Source organism: Anolis sagrei, chromosome X (assembly GCF_037176765.1).
Source record: "Anolis sagrei isolate rAnoSag1 chromosome X, rAnoSag1.mat, whole genome shotgun sequence".
NCBI lineage: Eukaryota > Metazoa > Chordata > Lepidosauria > Squamata > Dactyloidae > Anolis > Anolis sagrei.
Window position 1 is genome coordinate 28,853,844 of NC_090034.1, and position 21,385 is coordinate 28,875,228.

The 21,385-nt window shown below is 41.8% G+C and overlaps 1 protein-coding gene across 1 annotated transcript; it reads right to left on the reverse strand.

Annotated features, from left to right (window-relative positions):
• Positions 1–267: 267 nt before the first annotated feature.
• Positions 268–17,780, reverse strand: DAPK3 (death associated protein kinase 3). The gene is made up of 9 exons (XM_060786187.2): positions 17,676–17,780; positions 16,900–17,018; positions 10,061–10,421; positions 8,680–8,809; positions 8,442–8,490; positions 5,106–5,132; positions 4,825–4,977; positions 4,554–4,599; positions 268–3,493 (listed from the first exon to the last, which is right to left on the reverse strand). The coding sequence occupies exons 2-9, from the start codon at positions 16,959–16,961 to the stop codon at positions 2,921–2,923; spliced, it is 1,401 nt and encodes a 466-aa protein (XP_060642170.1). The 5' UTR covers positions 16,962–17,018; positions 17,676–17,780; the 3' UTR covers positions 268–2,920.
• Between the last annotated feature and the right edge of the window lie 3,605 nt (positions 17,781–21,385).

Sequence of the window (21,385 nt, forward strand, 5' to 3'; positions counted from 1 at the left end):
TTTAATTGGGGCAGAATATACAATGCAATGTTCGATGTGGCCATAATATGGCAGCAAATAGCAACTGGCCAATTGCTCTTTCTAATAATAATAATAACAACATCAATATTGGCTCACTGATATTTCTAGTAATAATCTCCTGCAGGAGAGTTAAAGCAGGGTATTATTATTATTATTAATAATAATAATAATAATAATAATAATATCAACCTTGACACATTGACCATAAATAATAATATTAATCTTGCAATAACAATTGCAAATATATTTTTAAATCATTTATTTTATTTTTTTGTTATAAATGTTTCACCAATGGCATGTATGTATATATATATATATATATAGGAAATGACATTATCTCCCCCACCCCACCCCCTCCAGTCTTTTCTTTAATGCACTATAGACATTAAAATATGGTTTACAATTATTAATACCATTCATATTATATACCCTGCACAAGTTTATAGTCCACACCAATCCTTTTTTTTCTGTGAGCATGAAGAGAGGAGGCGAGATGTTTGCTTCAGTGAGTTAAGATAGATCATTAAATCACTAGGCTCTAATTTTCGTATATAGAGTAATGCAGTTCCTTTAAATAAAATCTTTTTGCAAATGCGGCAAGAGCGTTCCTATCTGGGTTGTTGAGTTTTCCGGACTGTGTGGCCAATCTGTTCCAGTAGCATTCTCTCCTGAAGTTTGGTCTGCATCTGTTCCCAGGAGAAGCCATTACAGGTGATTAAAAAGAAATAATATATTTATTTATAATTTTATGTAATTTTATTTATTTCTATCCCGTTATTCACCCCAATGGGATAGACCCATGAACCATGATGCCATGATGGAGACACCCCTCCCACACACAATAATGTTGGAATTCAACTTCACACTGTTCAAGTCTGCAGTCCTCAGTGAGGAAGTTGACAGAATCAAGTTAAGCTGAGAGAATCCCTTATTTCTCCCATTCCTCATTCTCATGCTGGGAAATGCACGTTTTTTTCCTTTCTCCTCTTGTCTTAACACTGATGAAAAGAATGGACTTATTATAATGTGCCAACATTATTATTATTATTATTATTATTATTATTATTATTATTATTATATTCAAAGAGACAACATCAATATTCTTTATTTATTATAATTATTATAATTATTATTATATACAGGCAAGGAGGCCCTATGGGGAGGTGGACAGTAGGTGTCAAGGGGTGTACATAGGCACATTGGCCTTTGTAATAATATTAATAATATCAACGTTAGCACATTGGCCATAATAATAATATTAATATTTATCTATAGTTAAAATTGCCTCAGGAAGCTATCACTAGGGGTTGGTGTCTACGGCAGGCAACCTTTACACCTGTGGTAGCAGAGACATTGGCCAACTAGACTGAGTACCCAGAGTTTTCACCATCAGAGGGGGAAGAAGAGGATTGAAGCTGATGTTGCTCCCACAAACCGTCTCCATCAAGCAGAGAGGCTCTAAGACCAAGGGGCACATCCAGGACGTATTCTGTGGGTCCTATTCTACCCTTGCCATCACTCAAGAGGGGCATGTTATTGAGTTTGGTCTCTCCAATTACTATCAGCTGGGTTCACAAGGGATTGAAACTTACTACTTGCCAAAGATTCTGACAGAATTCAAGAACTCCAGCAGATCTTGGGTCAAGTTCTAAACTGGTCAACATCACATTGTGTGCATGGACTCAGAAGGAACCACGTATAGTCTGGGGAGAGCAGACTATGGTATGTAGGGCGGGCGATTCAGAAAAAAATCACCCCCACTGCCATTCCTGGGATACCCAAGTCCTCTTCAGTCACTAATTGTATGCTAATGCTTTTTTGACAAGCTGCTTTGAGTCCCCTTCGGGAGAGATAGAGCGGGGTATAAATATAAAAATAATATTAATAACAACATTGGTGATAATAATAATAATATCAATGTTGGCCATAATAGTAATAATATGAACGTTGATAGATGGGCCATAATAATAAAGGTGGTCCCAGTGGTGATCAGCACACTGGGTGCAGTGCCCAAAGACCTTGGCCCGCACTTAAAAACAATTGGAACTGACAAAATTGCCATCTGTCAGTTGCAAAAGGCTACCCTACTTGGATCTGCATGCATTATTCACCGATACATTATACAGTCCTAGACACTTGGGAAGTGTCCGACACGTGATCAAATATAAAAGTCAGCATGGTTATCTTGTTTGCTGTGTACTAATCTTGCTATGTATCAAATAATAATAATAATAATAATAATAATAATATCAACATTAGTCATAATAATATTATCAGTGTTGGCCCATTGGCCATAATAATAATAATAATAGCAATAATAATAATATCAACAATGATACACTGGGCACAATAATAATAAAATCAACATTGGCCATAATAATATTAATATCAACATTGGCCCATTGGCCATAATAAGAATAATATTAATAATATCAACGTTGGTACACTGGCAACAATAAGAATATTAACATGGGCCATGATAATATTATTATCAAGGTTAGCCTATTGGCCATAATAATATAAACATATTGACAACAATAATAATATCAACATTGGCCATCATAATATATCAACGTTGACCATAATAGTAACATCAATGTTGGCACATTGACCATCCTAATAATAATAGAAAATTTGCCCGCCTTGATTGGGTTTGATTGAGAAGCAAGTATCACGAACTGTAATGTTCCAACGTGGCCACAGGGCAATAACATGAAGGGGTGCCATTCCCCAATGCGTCCACAGAATGGTGATAGCAGCCATGGGCCAACTTCGGCCCTCCAGGTGTTTTAAGTCAATCAAGGGATCATCTGCATACCCACGTTGTGGGAGCTGGAGTCCAAAACACCTCGAGGGAGGGCCAAAGTTGGCGGGTGCCTGCATCAGAACTACTAGAGGTCTACCGGAGTCCGCATTCCCCTTCTCCTCCTCCTCCACCGCCGCCTCCTCCTTGCGCCTTCTCAGCCTCGAGGGAACGAACCAGCTCCTCCACAAAGCGCACTTCAGAGGCCACCTGCTTGGCCAGGGCCTCGTAGCGGTTCTCCAGCTTGCGGTAGCGTCGCTTGAGGCCGTTGGCGGCCAAGGTGGCCCCACGGGCCTCCTCCTGGGCCTGACGCTTGAGGGCCTCAGCCTTCTGGGCCTCCTGGCGGATCTGACGCAGGTGGCGCCCCACGGCCGCACTCTCCTCCGTGTACCAGAGCTCCTTGTCCTCATAAATGGCACGCAGCGCCTCCAGGTCCTCCCGGAAGCCACGTCGGCTGCGCTGCAAGGCCCGCAGGCCCTCTTCGGCTGCTGCCACCTCCTCCAGCACCTTGGAGAATCGCTCGAAGTTGACATAGCTGTTGTTGGGCGGCATGCTGGAATGTGACTTGAGTGTGTACTCCTTCAGCCGAGTCGTCTTCAGCCGCCGGCGCTGCTGCTCTGGACGCCGGCCGTTGGGCTCCTCATTGCGCACGTTGCGACGCTTGATCGCCTGAAAGGAAAGGACTGAGCTTAAGCAAAGTCTTCAGGATGACCCAGGCAACAATCAGGTAAGATTTGGATTAAGAACTCTTGATTTATGGATAATAATTCTATTATTAATATGTTTACTGGTATTATGGTTTATTTTATTTTTATTATTTTGTTGTTATTTATTCATGTTGTGAGCTGCCCCGTGTCACTTGGGGAGATAAGGCAGGGTATAAATAAAGATTATTATTATTATTATTATTATTATTATTATTATTATTATATCTAACCTTGCCCCTCCAGGTGTTTTGGACATCAACTCCCACAATTCCTAACAGCCAATAATAATAATATTATTATAATATAATCTATTAATATACTGCCTGTTAGGAATTGTGGACATATCTAACGTCGGCGTTTTGGTGTTTTGGACTTTACTCCCACAATTATATGATACTAAAAATATTATAATAATATAACATAATTAATATAATAAAAATGTTTTTAAAATAATATAAAATATAATAATAGTATAAAACATTAAAATATAACAATAAAATATTAAAAATAATATATAGTTATAGAAATAATATACTAACAAAATATAATGATATAAAACAAAAATAAAATTATATTGTTATTAAAATATAATAATAATATCATAATAATTTTATGGACCTATCTAGCTTCACCCCTCCCCTCCAGGTATTTTGGACTGCAACTCCCACAATTTCTAACAGCCGGTAATAATAATATAATAAAAATTAATAGTATAATAATAAAACATTACAAATAATATTATATTATAATAAAAACTTTAATCCTCATTTGCCAGTAGACTTTGGACTTGTGTTTGAACTTTTGTGTATCTTGTGCGTGTTTCTTTTAATGGATAGGCATTATTATTATTATTACCTATGAGGCCACAAATATGCTGAAAATGTTCCCGTGAGTAGAACCATTTACTTATTTCTTCCACTGGATGGACATCATCACCATCATCATTATCATTGAGGCCAAAAAATTATGGTACTATTATGATTACTATCATTATTAATATTGTGAGGCCTGCAATCCTTTACCTTGATCCAAGGGTGCTCCAAGCTTTGCTCAATTGTCATTCGTTTCCTGAAAAGGATACAAAAGATAATTTCTTGATTCTGTTTCTACCTTTCCCATCTCCCAGAACAGCTGTCAAGTCAGAAAGGAATCCCATAAGCCCCCCCCCTCCCCGAAAAGGGTATAAATCAACAGAAGAAGAAGAAGAAGAAGAAGAAGAAGAAGAAGAAGCATCTAACAATACTCTAATAATAATAATAGATACAATCCCTTTGTGAAGGCCTAATGGCATACTTTGGGTCCTTGACCAGCAGGCGTCGGATGAAGTCCTTGGCCAGTTCGCTGGTGGAGCTGAAGTATTCCTCGTCGAAGTCATAGTTCACGGCTGAGATGTTGGTCAGCGTCTCCTGCTTTGTTTCACCCAGGAAAGGAGACGCGCCACTGAGGCTGTGGGAGGAATATGCCCAAGCGTCAGGGGCGAAATTTCACTCAGCACAAGCAAACTGGGCCCCCCAGGCCTGTGCTAGAAGCCCCCTCCCCAAGAAAGGATCCCCCAAATGCCCTGAAATACTCACAGGATGTACGTGATAACGCCGATGCTCCTGTAGAAGGAAAAGGGGAAAGGGTCAAGGCCTTTATTTGTATCTCTCTCTGTCTAATCTAATTTATACATCTATCCATGTAACCTATCCATATCTTCCAATAAGCCTCTTCCAACAGCGGAAGCCTGATGGGCCCAAAACCCTTGTTGGAAATATTAACTGAGATAAGAGGATCGTAAAGCCATTAATCGCTTTTTTCGTGCTCCTCTCCTTATCTCCCTCTTCACAATGATTCAAATAACTCGCTCCACTGCCTCTTTCTTCAGTTCCACACAGAAATGGCCTTTTGTACTTTATTTACATTTTGTACAGTCCAAAACTGACAAACAATTCTCCCGGCAGTGGACACAAATCATGGTGCCAATCTCAAAGACAGGTCATTTAATATGTTGTAAGTTGCTTTGGGTTCCATGAGGGAGAAAAGCAGGATATAAATAAAGAATTATTATTATTATTAACTAGTATTTTATTATTATTCACTACTCTATTATTATTATTACATATTACATCATCATTATTATTTGAAACACAACAAGGTGAGTCCACAGCAGACACAATCACTCTGCTGGCTGTTGTATTGGATCACACGTCGGACACTTCCCAAGTGTCTAGGACTGTGTGATGTTTCGGCGAATAATGCTTGTAGATCCCAGTAAGGTGGCCTTTTGCAGCGGGCAGATGGTAATCTTGTCAGCGCCGATTGTGTTTAAGTGCATGCCAAGTTCTTTAGGCACCTTGACTGGCTTGTGCCAGAGTCTTTGCAGCTCGATCTTTAAATTCTCATATCATGTCAGCTTTTCCAGTTGTTTCTCTTCAATCCTGCTGTCACCTGGGATTGCAACATCGACAATCCATACTTTGTTTTTTTAACACGCTCGTTAGGTCAGGAGTATTGTGCTCCAAAAGTCTGTCTGTCTGAATCCGGAAGTCCCAGAGTAGCTTGATGTGTTCTTTCCCTGTAACTTTTTTGGGCTTGTGATCCCACCAGTTCTTTGTTGCAGGCAGATGTAATTTGTGGCACTATTATTATTATTATTATTATTATTATTATTATTATTGTTATAACTTTATTTGTACCCCGCTAGCATCTCCCGCAGGATTCGATGCGGCTTACAATAGGCCGAAGCCCAACACAATACAACAATACAATTTCTAGCAAATAAAAACAGTTAAGCAGAAAAACAATAACAATAGCAATACGACAAGACATTATTAAAAACTGAGTCGGCCGGAGTAGGGGTACAAGGTTAAAAGTGCTGATGTATCGGAGGGGTGTGGGATTATGATATAAATGCGGTGTGCAGTGTGCGGTGATCTGGTACTAAAGTGCTTCTGGGATTTGGTAGTGGGAGATTCCTAATCTGAAAAGGCACATTGGAACAGCCAGGTTTTCAAATTCTTTCTGAAGACTGCCAGTGTAGGGGCTTGTCTGAGATCTTTCGGGAGGGCGTTCCAGAGGCGGGGGGCCACCACGGAGAAGGCCCTGTCTCGTGTCCCCACCAAGCGCGCTTGTGACGCGGGCGGGATCACGAGCAGGGCCTCTCCAGATGACCGGAGTGAGCGTGTGGGTTCATAGACAGCGATGCGGTCACGCAGGTAGGGTGGTCCCAAACTGTTCAGGGCTTTGTAGGTAAGCACCTGCACCTTAAATTGGGCTCGGAAAATAAACGGCAGCCAGTGGAGCACCTTAAACAGGAGGGTTGACCTCTCTCTGTAATGGGCCCCAGTTAACATCCTGGCTGCTGCCCGTTGGACCAATTGGAATTTCCGAGCCGTTTTCAAGGGCAGCCCCACGTAGAGCGCATTGCAGTAATCCAGTCTAGAGGTGACTAAGGCATGGACCACCCCTGCCAGATCAGCCTTAGCGAGGTACGGACGTAGCTGGCGCACAAGTCTCAGTTGTGCAAAAGTCCTCCCGGTCACCGCCGAAGCCTGAGCCTCAAGCGTGAGCGATGAATCCAGGAGGACTCCCAAGCTACGGACCTGTGACTTCAGGGGGAGTGTAACCCCGTCCAGCACAGGTTGCCACCCTATACCCCGATCTGGTTTACGATCGACCAGGAGGACCTCTGTCTTGTCGGGATTAATTTTCAGCTTGTTCGTCCTCATCCAGATAGACACAGTGGCCAGGCACTCGTCTAGCACCCGAGAGGCCTCCTTGGAATTGGGTGGAAAAGAGTAGTAGAGTTGTGTGTCATCTGCATAGAGATGGCACCCAACTCCAAAACTCCGGATGACCTCTCCCAGCGGTTTCATGTAGATGTTAAAGAGCATGGGAGAAAGAATAGAGCCTTGCGGGACCCCACAGGTCAAGGGCCAGGGATCCGAGCAGGCATCTCCCAGCTTCACCATCTGAGTTCGTCCCTCCAGGAAGGACCGGAGCCACGACAGAAGCCCTGGAGCTGGAGGGCGACCACCCGCTCCAGCACCTTACCCAAAAAAGGGAGGTTGGAGATCGGCCTGTAATTGTTCAGCACCGTAGAGTCAAGGGAAGGCTTTTTAAGGAGTGGGCGGACCACAGCCTGCTTCAAATTAGATGGAAAAATCCCTTGCTCCAACGATGCGTTAATAATCCACACAAACCAATCAACCAAATCCTCCTTGGCAGATTTGATAAGCCAGGATGGGCAAGGGTCTAGGGCCGAAGTGGTCGCCCTCACAGCCCCAAGGACCTCCTCCACGGTCTCAGGTAGAACAAGCCGAAAAGAATCCCACAAAACTGGACAAGCAGATGCCTCAGTCACCTCCTCTGGCACTGCGATGAAATTGGAGTCGAGCTCAAGACGTATCTGGGCAACTTTGCCTGCAAAATGGTGTGCGAAATCGCAACACCGAGCTGCTGGGTCGTCAGAGATCTCCTCCACCACAGGTGGGTGAAGGAGCTCCCCAACAACCCGAAACAGCTCTGATGACCTGTTTGCTATCGCCCTGGACATCTCCTTATTATAAAGATCGACCAAGGCGTCAACAGGATCACAAGTTCCAATTAATCATCTGAGCAACGGTGTTATGTCTCTGCTTGTAGTCTGTCTGCGTGATCTTCTTGCAGCAGCTGAGGATGTGATCTATTGTTTCATCTGCTTCCTTGCAGAGTCTACACTTGGGATCTGCCATTGACTTTTCAATTCTGGCTTTGATGGCATTGGTTCTAATGGCTTGTTCTTGGGCTGCCAGAATCAGGCCCTCTCTGTCTCCTTTTTCAAAGTTCCATTTGTGAGCCACAGTCATTATTATTATTATTTCTGCTGTAAACACTATATTTGACTCTTAGAAAGTTCCCAAGAGATCCCTGAAGGTTGTTTGACTCACCACATGTCAGCTTCCAGGCCCAAAGGTTCATAGTTGACTATTTCTGGAGCTTTGGAGAAAGAAGGAGAGTATATCTTTCAGCCCAATAAGGTCCTGGAGAGCCACAGATTGCAAAGGCATGCAGTACTTACATTCCCTCATTTCCCATTCTCTGTTTGACACCCATTTGGATTGATTCTTCCCTCCTCCCATGGAAAATACCCAATATCTTGGTGGCGTTTCCCCACCATAGCCATACCTACAAACTCCGGGGTCCCAAAGATGTTCTTGAACTCGGTCCCGGCCTCGATTTTGTGCGCAATACCAAAATCAATCAGCTTGATGCGAGGGCTGGGCACGTTCTTGTCTAGCAGCATGATGTTCTCCGGCTTCAAAGGAGGAAAAATACATTCTTATATAATATAATCAGATAATATAATCATATATTATGTTACATTTTATAATTGTATAATATAATATATTATAATATATTATAATGGTATGTTATATTATATTAATCTATAATAATATATTGTGTCATGTTATATTATTATCTATGTAAATAAAAATGTAATGTTTGTTTGTGGGATTAACATAACTCAAAAACTACTGGACGAATTGACACTAAATTTGGACACTACACCCCTAACAGACCAACGAGTGACCATAACTCATAAACCCCTCCCAAAAGACAGCACAAAGGACTTAAACCCCCCCAAAAAGCTAAATGACAATACAGCGCATGCGCGAAATCAAAAGCTCACAGCATCCCCTAGACCAGGCCCTTTAGGGAAAGGGGATGCTCCAAATGCACTGCTTCCAAACTGCAAGCTTGCTTCACCTTGGATTTCTTTGATAGCATCCCAATTTGTACATATTTCCTATTTCTGGACTGCAACTCCCAGCAATCCTCCAGATAGATAAGATATATAGATTAGATAGAGATAGATAGATAGATAGATAGATAGATAGTAGGTAGATAGATCAATCAGGAGGACTGCTGGGAGTTACAGTCCAAGAATAGGTAGAGAAGGAAGAAAGGAGAGAAAGAAAAAGGGAGGGGAAGGTGCACAATGGAGGACCTCCTTGCGGCAATACCAGAGGCACTCCAAGTGGCCAGCTACTGGTCAAAGGACATTTAATCAACTACCAAGCTCGCAAATTCTGTGTTTTGTCTGTCTGTCTGTTTGTTTTTGTTAAAAATGTAATACAAATGTCTGGTTGTTGATGACACGACAAATAAATAAAATAAATAATATAATATAATATAATGCTATATTATTATTATTATTATTATTATTATTCTAATATAGTATATAATAATATACAATTAAAAATAAAAACATAAAATAGTACTGTATGGATATAAGGTAATAAAAATTATACATAAAAATACAACAAGAATTACATTTAAAACAAAGGTTGGTGAGAAGGGTAATAATAATAATATAAATATGATATAATAATATAAAATAATAACAGCATAACTAATATATAATAATAATGTGGTTTTATATGGTTTTATGGATTTAATCTGAATTATTTTAATATTAATGATGTTTAATACTGTTTTAATATGTATAGATTTGTAGATTTTAAATTGGATTGCAATGCTTTTAATGTTAGCCCTGCCTCCCCACCTTGAGGTCAAAGTGGGCGATCCGCTTGGAGTGGAGGTAGCAGACGCCGTCCAGGATCTGCTTGAGAAACTGGGTGGCCTCCTCCTCACTGAGGGACTCCTTCTCAGCCAGAAAGTCGAAGAGTTCCCCACCAGAGACCAGCTCCAGGATCAGGACCACGTCGGTCTTGTCCTCAAAGACGTCGTGGAGGGTGATGATGTTGGAGTGCTGGATCTCCCGCAGGATGTCCACCTCCCGCTCAATCTCCTCACGGCTCACCCCCCGCCGGCTGGAGGACAGGCGCCGCTTCTTGATGAACTTGGCTGCATACTCCCGGCCCGTGGCCTTCTCCCGGCACTTCCGCACAATCGCAAACTGGCCACTGGGAGGAAGAAGCACAGGAAGGAGTGGGTCTCAGGTTTGTTTGACCGTATCTCGCCGCACAATAGTAAAATAAAATCAAAGAATAAAATGTGCAACTATTACGTGAGGCTGTTCCTTCCTTCCTTGAAAACCTTAATGCAGTTTAAAAACTATAAAATGAAGGCCTTTGGAGCTCCACTCTTCTCTCCTCCCTCCAAGGCATCGGCAGTTTACCACACCCAGAATGGAGCTTTTTGGAGGAAAGAGAGAAGATATGAGTTCCACACAGAACACCCATAACCAATGCAAAATACTGGAGAGGTCTGGGGGGAATTCACCTTAATTTATAGGAATTGTAGGTACTCGGATGTATAGTTCACAATCAAAGAGCACTCTGGACCTCACCAACGATGGCTCTGGACCTCACTTGGCACACAGAACCCCCATGACCAACCAAAAAAAGGGAGGGATTTATAGGAGTTGTAGTTCACTTACATCCAGAGTGCATTGTGAATGAAAAGAATGATGGATCTGCACCAAACTTGGCATTCATATCCAATATGCCCAAATTTCAATACTGCTGGGTTTTGAGGGGAATTAGGAGGAAATAGACCTTGACATATGGGATTTGTAGTTACTGGGATTTATAGTTCACTACAATTAATGAGCATTCTGAAACTCCACCCAAGATGGAATTGGACCAAACTTGGCACACAGAACTCCCATGACCAGCAAAAAATACTGGAGGTTCACCCATAACCTCGGAAACTGTGATCTCCACTGATGGTGGATCTGGAACAAACTTAGCACACAGAACCCCCATGAATAACTCAACCTACTGGAGGAGTTTGAGGGGACTGACTCACCATAGTGGGATTTGTAGTTTACCCTGCAGCCAGAGAGCACTAAACGCTCTGCGGAAAGGAGCGGATATAAAATAAAATAAATAAAGAGGAAGGAGGTTTGCAGCCACAGGTTGAGAACCACTGATCTAGAGCAAACTTGCCCAACACAACAAACTTTAAGTACTGATGGGGTTTCTCAGGGTTGACCTGGCATGATGTGAGTTTTAGTTCGTCCACAAACTTATGCATTTTGAACAATTAAAAACTGACTTTTTCAAATAACTCAGGCAACGCTGAGTATCCAAGCTAGTAATTGTATATTTTTAGATTTTAATGTATTGCGTTGGTTTTATGGCAAAGTCGCTTAGAGAAAAAAAGTGGAGTATACTTTTTTTAAAAAAGGTTTTCAAGCAGAGGCTGAATGGCCATCTGTGAGGGGTGCTTTGATTGTGTTTTTCCTGTATGGCAGGGGGTTGGGCTGGATGACCTTAGGGGTCTCTTCCAGTTCTATGTCTAAGGTGATGATGATGATAATAACAACAATAATTCATTTCCTGGCTTTTGTAGCAATGAAAACACGGGGTTTCCCACAGAGAGAAGACGAAACCATTCAAAGTTTGCACACAGATTCCAGAAATGCCAGAGTTCTCCCAACAAAAGGAGGAGGGATAACAGCGTTATTTTGCAAGGACTAGCTGTTTACATTTTTTCAAAGTGACATCACATCGGTGGTGCCATTGGATTCCCATATAAGGTTATGAAGAAAGAGAAGCCTCCAGAGCAGAAGGAAAGCATACGGACAGGTTTCCATTCTGGAGGTCATCAGGAAAATTTATTTCATAGAAATAGGTTAATCACAATGTGCTTTTAACTGTATTATGCCCTGCCTCAAGGGGAGGTAGGTAAGAAAGAAATGCCATATTCTTCCAGGGAAAATATTATTTTTTCCTAAATTATTATTATTCCTTAAAATACTAGCTATATGATTATAATATTAACCTAAAGAATAATAATAATATAACAATAATATATTTCCCAAAAATATTATTTTTAAAAAAATATTATAATATTTTACTGAACTAATTATAATTATTTCCCTAAAATATTTTCCCTAAAATATTATTTCTCCCTAAAATAATAACACTATTATAATATTTCCCTAACACAACATTATATTTCCCTAAATAATATTTCCTTAAAATAATTGTATTATATTATATATTATTATATCATATTATTATATTATATATTATAATATATAATAATAATATGTTGTTTTTATTATTACATTTCCCTAAATAATATTTCCCTAAAAATCAGCTTATATCCCCATACCAAAAAAGGGAAATGCTAAAGAATCTCCAATTTTTGTACTTATTTTTCATGCCAGTAAGGTAATGCTCAAGATCCTGCAAGGTAGACTCCAGCAATACATGAAGTGAGAGCTGCCAAATATACAAGCTGGGTTTAGAAAAGACAGAGAAAAGAGACCAAATTGCCAATATCCGCTGGATAATGGAGGAAGGCTGGGAGTTTCAGAAAAAACATCTATTTCTGTTCTATTGACTTTAAAAAAAGATTCTAAAGCCTTTGACTGTGTGGATCATAATAAATTGTGGAACCGTCTTGGTAGTATGGGGATACCAAGTAACCTTGCCTGTCTCCTGAGGAATCTAATCTGCATAATGACCAAGTAGCAACAATATGAACAGAGCATGGAACAACAGGCTGGTTCAAGATTGGGAAAGGAGTACGGCAGGGCTGTCTGCTCTCACCCTACCTATTCAACTTGTATGCAGAACACATCATGCAACGTGTGGGGCTTGATGAATCTAAAGTTGGAGTTAAAATTGCTGGAAGAAACATTAACAACCTTAGATATGCAGATTATACCACTTTGATGACTGAAAGCAAGGAGGAGCTGAGGAGCCTGATAAGCAAGGTTGAAAGAAAAAAGTGCAAAAGTTGGGTTGCAGCTAAACATAAAAAACCCCAAGATTATCGCAACCAGACAGATTGATAACTGGCAAATAGAGGGAGAAAACATGGAGGCAGTGACAGACAGATGACTGCAGATGCAGACTGGAGCCAGGAAATCAGAAGACAGCAATGACCAATCTAGATAAAATAGTGAAGAGGTATCATACTGGCAACGAATGTCCGCATAGTTAAAGTACTGGTATTCCCCATAACAACTTATGGAAACAAGAGTTGGACCATAAGGAAGGCTGAGCAAAGGAAGATAGATACTTTTGAATTGTGGTGTTGGAGGAAAATCCTAAGAGTGCCTTGGATCAAGATCAAACCAGTTCGTACTTCAGGAAATAATGTGTGACTGCTCACTGGAGGGGAAGATATTAGAGGCAAAGATGAAGTACTTTGGCCACATAATGAGACAACAGGAAAGCTGGGAGAAGATAATAATGCTGGGGGAAATGGAAGGAAAAACCAAGGGCAAGATGGATGGATGGCATCCTTGAAGTGAGTGGCTTGATGTTAAAGGAGCTGGGGGTGGGGACATGACAGACAGGGAGCTCTGGCCCAGGCTGGTCCATGAGGTCATGAAGAGTCGAAAGGGTGATAACAATATTACAATCTAGCTCGCAGCCCATTTTCATCTCTGCAAATTGAAGAACGTGGAAGCCGAAACGTTTTTTGACCTTGATGTTTCCGAGTTCTATTTGTTAATCACTCCGATATATTTGGTGTTTGAAGTACTGCTAGAAGGGACATAGAATTTCATCTATGCTGACAACCATGTCATCACAGCTCAAGCAGGGAGCTTTGAAATGATTGAACATAAGCTTTAGGTGCTCTTACTGCCTATTACAGGGAAAACCAGTTATTCCTAATCCAGCTAAAAAGCAGATATGTGCTTTTCATCTTAAGAACAGACAAGCATCTCGAGCTCTGAGGATTACTTGGGAAAGAATACCTACCATTGGAGCATTGCAGCACACCAAAATACCTGGGAGTCACTCGGGACTGTGCTCTGCTTGACTCTCAAGCAAAAAGTGGGTGCTAGAAATAATATCATACAAAAGTTGACTGGCACAACCTGGGGATCACAACCAGACACAGTGAAGACATCTGCCCTTGTGCTTGGCTACTCTGCTGCTGAGTACACATGCCCAGTATATAATACATCTCACCACGTTAAAACAGTGGATGTGGCTCTTAATGAGACATGCCACATTATTACAGGATGTCTACGTCCCACACCACTGGAGAAATTCCCCTGTTTAGCCAGTATTGCACCACTTGACATCTGCTGGAAAGTAGCAGCCAATAATGAAAGGACCAAGGCATGGACAACTCCAGCCCATCCTCTGTTCGGATATCAGCCAGCACGCCAATGTCTTAAATCAAGAAATAGTTTTCTAAGATCTACAGAGATACTTGCAGAAACACTCCTCAAACGAGATTTGAAAACTTTCAAACAAAAAACTGGAACCTCAATCAGTGGCTGAAACCAGATGAGAGACTCCCTCCTGGGCAGACTGGGTGACCTGGAAGGCGCTGAACAGACTGCACGCTGGCACCACAAGATGCAGAGTCAACTTTAAGAAATGGGGCCCCAAAGTGGAGTCCACAACATGTGAGTGATGAGAAGAGCAAATCACAGGCCACCTATTAAAATGCAACCTGAGCCCCACCACATGCACAGTGGAGGGCCTTCTCACAGCGACACCAGAAGCACTTCAAGTGGCCAGAGTCTGGTCAAAGGACATTTAGTATAATACCAAGTTCTTAACTTTATTTTGTGGTTTCTCTATACATTATAACTGCATTTTCAATTGCTTCTGACATGATAAATAAATAAATAAATAAATTTAGTGTTTGCTCCATATGCCCAGAGAGAGGACTTGCAGGCATTTCATTGATGGACTCGGATGACCCAAGACAGGAAAGGCTAAGAAATGGTGACGTTTTCCTGGGGAAATGCCCCATGAATCACCAGGCTCCCTTGTAAAATGGGAAGGCGATGCCTTGCAAGAACCGCAACTCCCATCATCCCAGTTAAGAGTGAAGGAACATGTCCACAACAGATGTGAGCTTTCTCTCTCTCATTGAAGCCCAAAGAGCTCTGCATTCCCACAACCATTCTGAAGGGAAAGTGTGGAAAGGTCATTTAAAAATTAAAATACAATTAAAGTTATATTTAAAAACTGGAATCCCCAACATCACATTTAAAGCATTCCTAGAAGACAGATAGATAGATGATAGATGAGAGAGAAGAAATTGATAGACAGGTGGACAAGCAGATGAGAGAGAGAGAGAGAGAGAGAGAGAGAGAGATGATAGAGACAGAGAGGAGATTAGATAGATGTAAAGATAGATAAGACAGATCAAACAGGAAACGCTGAAAGATGGTGATAGATGAGATATGAGACGAGAGACAGAGATTGACTGATTGATTGGAGAAATGAGACATATAGATAGATAGATGGATAATAAAGATAGATAATAAAGAACAATGAAAGAGAAATGAGATAGATGGATGATAGATAGATAATATAGGTAGGTAAGTAGATGAGAGAGCGATGAAATAGATGAGAGAGAGACAGGAGGAATGAGATGCAATAAATTTATTAGAAAGAAAAAGATGAGAAAGAGATGAGAGAGAGATATAGAAGAGGGAAAGATAGCAGAGATTAGAGAGAATGAGAGATTAGATAAATAGATAATATAGAGAGAGAGGAGATAGGTAAATAAATAGGAGAGGGAGAGATAGGAGAGAATAAGAGAGATGAGATAGACGAGAGATGGATAAAATAGATAGATAGACAGATAGATAGATGAGATAAGATGGCATAAAACAGATGATAGAGAGATATTTCTTTATTTGTTTACTGTATTTTACCCCGCTTTATTTCTACACAAGGGGACTCAGAGCGGTTTCCAGTTTGGCAATAATTCAATGCTATATTGCTACATAGAAACATATAAAATACACAACACATTAAGCATTAAAATAACAAAAAAAACCATATAAATACATTTAAATAAAATGTTAAAAGCATTGCACCTAATCCTGCAATTATAGTCCAAGCTGATTCGTTTGTATTAACTCTGTGGTTGCATACTGCACTGTGATTGATTGATTGATAGATAGATAGACAGATAGATGTGATAAGTGAGAAAGAGAGATGGATAATTTAAAATGGCTAGATGAGAGAGAATGACAGATAGATGGATAATAAATAAAGATTGATAGATAATAAAGATAGAGAGAGATGAGTAGAATGATAGGAGAGGGAGAGGGAGAGAGAGAGATAAGAGAGATCAGATAGATGAGATGACATAGATGATAGAGAGAGAGATAGAAAGATAGATGACATAGAAAGGTAGGAGAGGGAGAGATAGGAGAAAGAGATAAGAGATATGAGATCAATGAGAGATAGATAATATACATAGATAGGAGAGATGTGATAGATGATGGAGAGTAGATAGATAGAGAGAGAGAGAGAATGTGAGTAGAGATGGATGAGAGATGGATAAGATAGAGAAAAACAGAGATAGATGACAGAGAGTGGTGAGATAGATAAGATGGGAGAGGGAGAGATAGCAGACAGATAAGAGATATGAGACAGAGGATAGAGAGATGGATAATAAAGTTAGAGAGAGGGAGACCCGGGGGACCAAGCATACCTTCCGAGCTCCTCTTCCATGTCGTAATGCACTTCCACATTCTCCTGCCGGAAGGTAGCCATAGCTTTCCCGTCCCCACAAGCAAAGGGCTCTGGCCTCCTCTGCAGGGGACCCAGTGGCTGCAAGGAAAGGCAGGAAAAGGGGATTCATAATCATCATAATAAGACCTTTATTTATACCCCGCTGCATATCCCAAAAAGGGACTTGAAGCAAATCATAATTCTGCGTGGACCGGAAGGACCGTCAGGCCAGCAAACCATCCCTGGAATGTGTTGTCGAAGGGGTTGCTGTGAGTTGTCCGGGCCGTCTGGCCATGTTCCAGAAGCATTCTCTCCTAACATTTCACCCACATCTATGGCAGACATCCTCAGAAATTGTAAGGTTTGTTGGAGTTTATCTATCTGTGGAATGATGTCCAGGGCGGGAGACAAAACCCTTGCCTGTTGGAGGCAAGTGTGAATGTTGCAATTGGCCACCTTGGTTAGAACCGGGTAGCCATGAAGCTGCAAAGTCACTCAGCGAGGGTCTCTGCATACCGGCTGTTAGGAATTGTGGGAGTTGTCCTGGAGGAAAGGCCCAAATTATCCCATGCCTGGCCCAAACTGAAGGCCTATTCGCGAGGCCTCAAAGGCAGGACTCCGTTCTCTTCCAAGCCGGCCCCGCCCCACTGAAAGGCCTCCCCTTTCTTTCTTTCTCTCTTTCTTTCTCTCTTTCTTTCCCCCTTCAAGGCCTTGCCTCTTCCCTCCCTGCCTTCTCAAAAGCGACATAATATTCACCTGAGCAATCTCCGTACCGCCCTTCTCACTCCGCCGGCTTCCCGAAAAGGAATGAAGACACGCATGCGCGCTTCCCGCATTCCGGCACGCCCGCCCCTGCCCCGCTCCCCATTGGCTGAAGTGCGGTGACGTCGAACGTTCCAGCCACTCCCATTCGACAGCGTATGATGTCAACGCTTTCCAGGCGGAATTGAGAGTTTGCTTTCGACAGCCAAGCAACCTGGGACTTCAACTCCCAGAAGCCTTTGCTGGCTTGGGCCCCTGGCGGAAATTCTGGGAAACCGAGTCCAAAAGATCCTAAAGACCACAAGGTGTGGACGAGGCGAAGCTGGGGGCCGGGCATACTCTCAGCCGCAGACTAAGGTCATGAAATAATCAGTGTATGTATATGTGTGTATATATATATATATTGTTGTTCATTCGTTCAGTCGTCTCCGACTCTTCGTGACCTCATGGACCAGCCCACGCCAGAGCTCCCTGTCGGCCGTCACCACCCCCAGCTCCTTCAAGGTCAGTCCAGTCACTTCAAGGATGCCATCCACCCATCTTGCCCTTGGACGGCCCCTCTTCCTTTTGCCTTCCACTTTCCCCAGCATGATTGTCTTCTCTAGGCTTTGCTGTCTCATGATGTGGCCAAAGTATTTCAACTTTGTCTCTAGTATCCTTCCCTCCAGTGAGCAGTCGGGCTTTATTTCCTGGAGGATGGACTGGTTGGATCTTCTCGCAGTCCAAGGCACTCTCAGAACTTTCCTCTATGCACTTGGACCTAAGGTGCATGTGTGCCGTGTTATGTACTTGTAAATGGTAATGATAATGATATACCTCCTTTGAAGGCGCACACTCTCAGGTGGCCTTCCAATGAGGAATCCAATGATTTTGTTTTGGGTTTGTTGAGACTTGGGCCCCATCTCTGAAATCGAAGGTTTTAATTCTTTTTGCATTTCAAAATAATAAAACAAAAACAAAACCCTGACCCTAAACATTGGAAGGCAGGGAGAAAAGGAAGAGAAGGAGAAAGGGAAAAGATATAGAAAAGAGAATTAAGGGAGGAGAGAAAGAAAGAAAAGGAAGGAGAAAGAGAGGGAAGGGAGAAAAGAGAGAAAGGGAGAAAGAAAAGATACAAAAAAGAGGAGAGAAAGAAAGGGATGAAGGAGGGAGGGAGAAAAAGGAAGAAAAAAAGGAAAGGTGGGAGGAAATGAGGAGAAAGGGAGAAAAGAAAGAAATATACAAAAAGAGGAGAGATAAAAGGAGGAAAAGGGAAGGAGGAAGAAAAGGGAGGAAAGGAAAGAAAGGGAAGAAGGGAGGGAGGGAGGAAAAAGAGGGAAGGAGAAAGAAAAAGAATACTAAAAAGAGAAGTCAGGGAGAAAATGAAGGGAAAGAGAAAGACAAAAATGGAGGGAGAAAAAGGAGGAAGGAAGGAAGGAAAGGGAAGGGAAGGAAGGAGGAAGGAAAAAGAAAGTGAAGGGAGAAACTGTGACTTCCACCTATGGACCTGGACCAAACTTGGCACACAAAGCCCTCATTACTAAACTCACCCTACTGGAGGGGTTTGAGGGGAGTGACTCACCATAGTGTGAGTCACTCCCTACAGCCAGAGAGCACACTGAAGCCTACCGATGATGCATCCAGAGCAAGCTTGCCCAACATGACAAACTTTACTGATGGGAGTTTCAGGGGGTTAATCTGGCATGGTGCGAGTTGTACTTCACCTAACCTTATGCATTTTGGGACAACTAACAATTGACTTTCTTAAATAACCCAGGCAATGCCAGGGACCCAAGCTATAATTAGACATGTGTTTTTATCTACATAACTTAGCAATTTATTGTATTTTTATGTTCATTTGGTTTTTTAATGTGTTGTACCCCTGCGTCGAGTCAGCAGGAAGTAAATGAAATGTACTGATGTGTTGACAAAGGCTTTCATGATTGGAATCACTGGACTGCTGTGGGTTTTCCAGGCTGTATGGCCATGTTCCAGAAGTATTCCCTCCCGATGTTTCGCCCATATCTATGGCAGGCATCCTCAGAAGTTATGAGGTCTGTAGGAAATTAGGCAAGTGGGTTTATATACCTGGGGAATAATGGCCAGGGTGGGAGAAAGAACTCTTGGATACAGGTGTATATGTTCCAACTGGCCACCTTGATTAGCACTGAATGGCCTTGCAGCTTCAAAGCCTGGCAGCTTCCTGCCTGGAGGAATCCTTTGTTGAGAGGTGATTAGCTGGCCCTGATTTTCTTGTCTGGAATTCCTGTTTGCTGAGTGTTGTTCTTTACTTACTGTCCTGATTTTAGAGTTTCTTTAACACTTACAGCCAGATTTTGCTCATTTTCATGGTCTCCTTTCTGTAGAAATTGCCCACGTGCTTCATGTGGATTTCAATTGTTACTCTGTGTAGTCTGACATGGTGGTTTTCAGAGTGGTCCAGCATTTCCGTGCTCTCCAATAATATGTTGTGTCCAGTTTGGGTCATCAGGTGCTCTGCTATGGCTGACTTCTTTGATTGTATTAGTCTGCAGTGCCTTTTGTGTTCCTTGGTTTGTGTCTGGGCAATGCTGTTGCATTTGGCGGTCCCTATGTAGACTTGTCCACAGTTAGACAACATCTGGCTATTAGTTTTTTAAAACCCTCTAAAATCAGGACAGTAAATAAGGAGTATCTCTCAAAAAGCTGGGGAATTCCAGACAACGATCAATCAGGGTCAGCTGATACCTCCCAACAAAGGATTCCCCCACACAGGAAGCATCTAGGCTTTGAAGCTAAGATGCTAAGGTAGCCAACTACACCATTCACACTTGCCTCAGACAGTTCTTTCTCCCACCCTGAACATCATCCCACACATACATACACACAAACACCGGGTGAGGCAGCATAACTTCCTTTTTTCAAAACTTAATAAAACCCATTGTATGAATCAGATTTTTTTATTTTTTTTTTATAATGTAGGCACATACTTAAAGTTTTGTTTTACGTAGTTTTGAAGATCAAATTAGGTAGGTGACGTCATGCATTCTCCATACACTGAGTAAACTGATTTCTGGCGTTTGTCATGACTCTTGCCAGCATAGCAGGCATTATGTTGGCAACTTCTTCCTGGATGTTGGTCTTCAAATCTTGTAGGGTCCTTGGACGGTTCACATAAACACAGGATTTCAAAAAAACCCCATAGAAAAAAATCACAAGGGGCCAAATCTGAAGAGTGGGCCAGCCACTCCAAATCTGCTCGAAAAGTAGGCCTCAACGGCAAAAACATGCTCCTCACTGTTCCAATGCATGATGGCAACTGAACTGTGTCAGGACAAAACTTTATACTCCTGCTCTCAAACGAGACCTCTAGCGCTCCGCTACGTCTTCAACCGACAGAATGGCACGCATTTTAAAAAAGGAAGTTATGCTGCCTCTCTCCACTTGCCTCACTTCCAACAGACCTCACAACCTGAGGATGCCTGCCATAGATGTAGGTGAAACATCAGGAGAGAATGCTTCTGGAATGGCCAGACAGCCCAGAAAACTCACAGCAACCCAAATATTATTAAACACAAAGCTGACATAGAACGTATAAGAAGAGGTCTGATTTGGAAGTGGAATTCCAGAGAACTTTAGAGTTCGGCCAAAATGATAGGAAAAGACCGCCAGACCCAACGAAGGCGTGGGAATAGAAATAGCCCGCTCACTCTTCTCACTGCATTTATTATAATGATTATTATTAT

Bases quoted from the DNA above. Each gene is read 5' to 3' on its own strand.
- DAPK3 (XM_060786187.2), bottom strand. From the start codon at position 16,961: ATGGCTACCTTCCGGCAGGAGAATGTGGAAGTGCATTACGACATGGAA. The intron at 8,810-10,060 runs GTGGGGAGGCAG...CCTCCTTTGAAG, and splicing joins TCGCCCACTTTGACCTCAAG to CCGGAGAACATCATGCTGCT. The intron at 5,133-8,441 runs GTGAGTCAAACA...TTCCTTCTACAG, and splicing joins GGCCTGGAAGCTGACATGTG to GAGCATCGGCGTTATCACGT.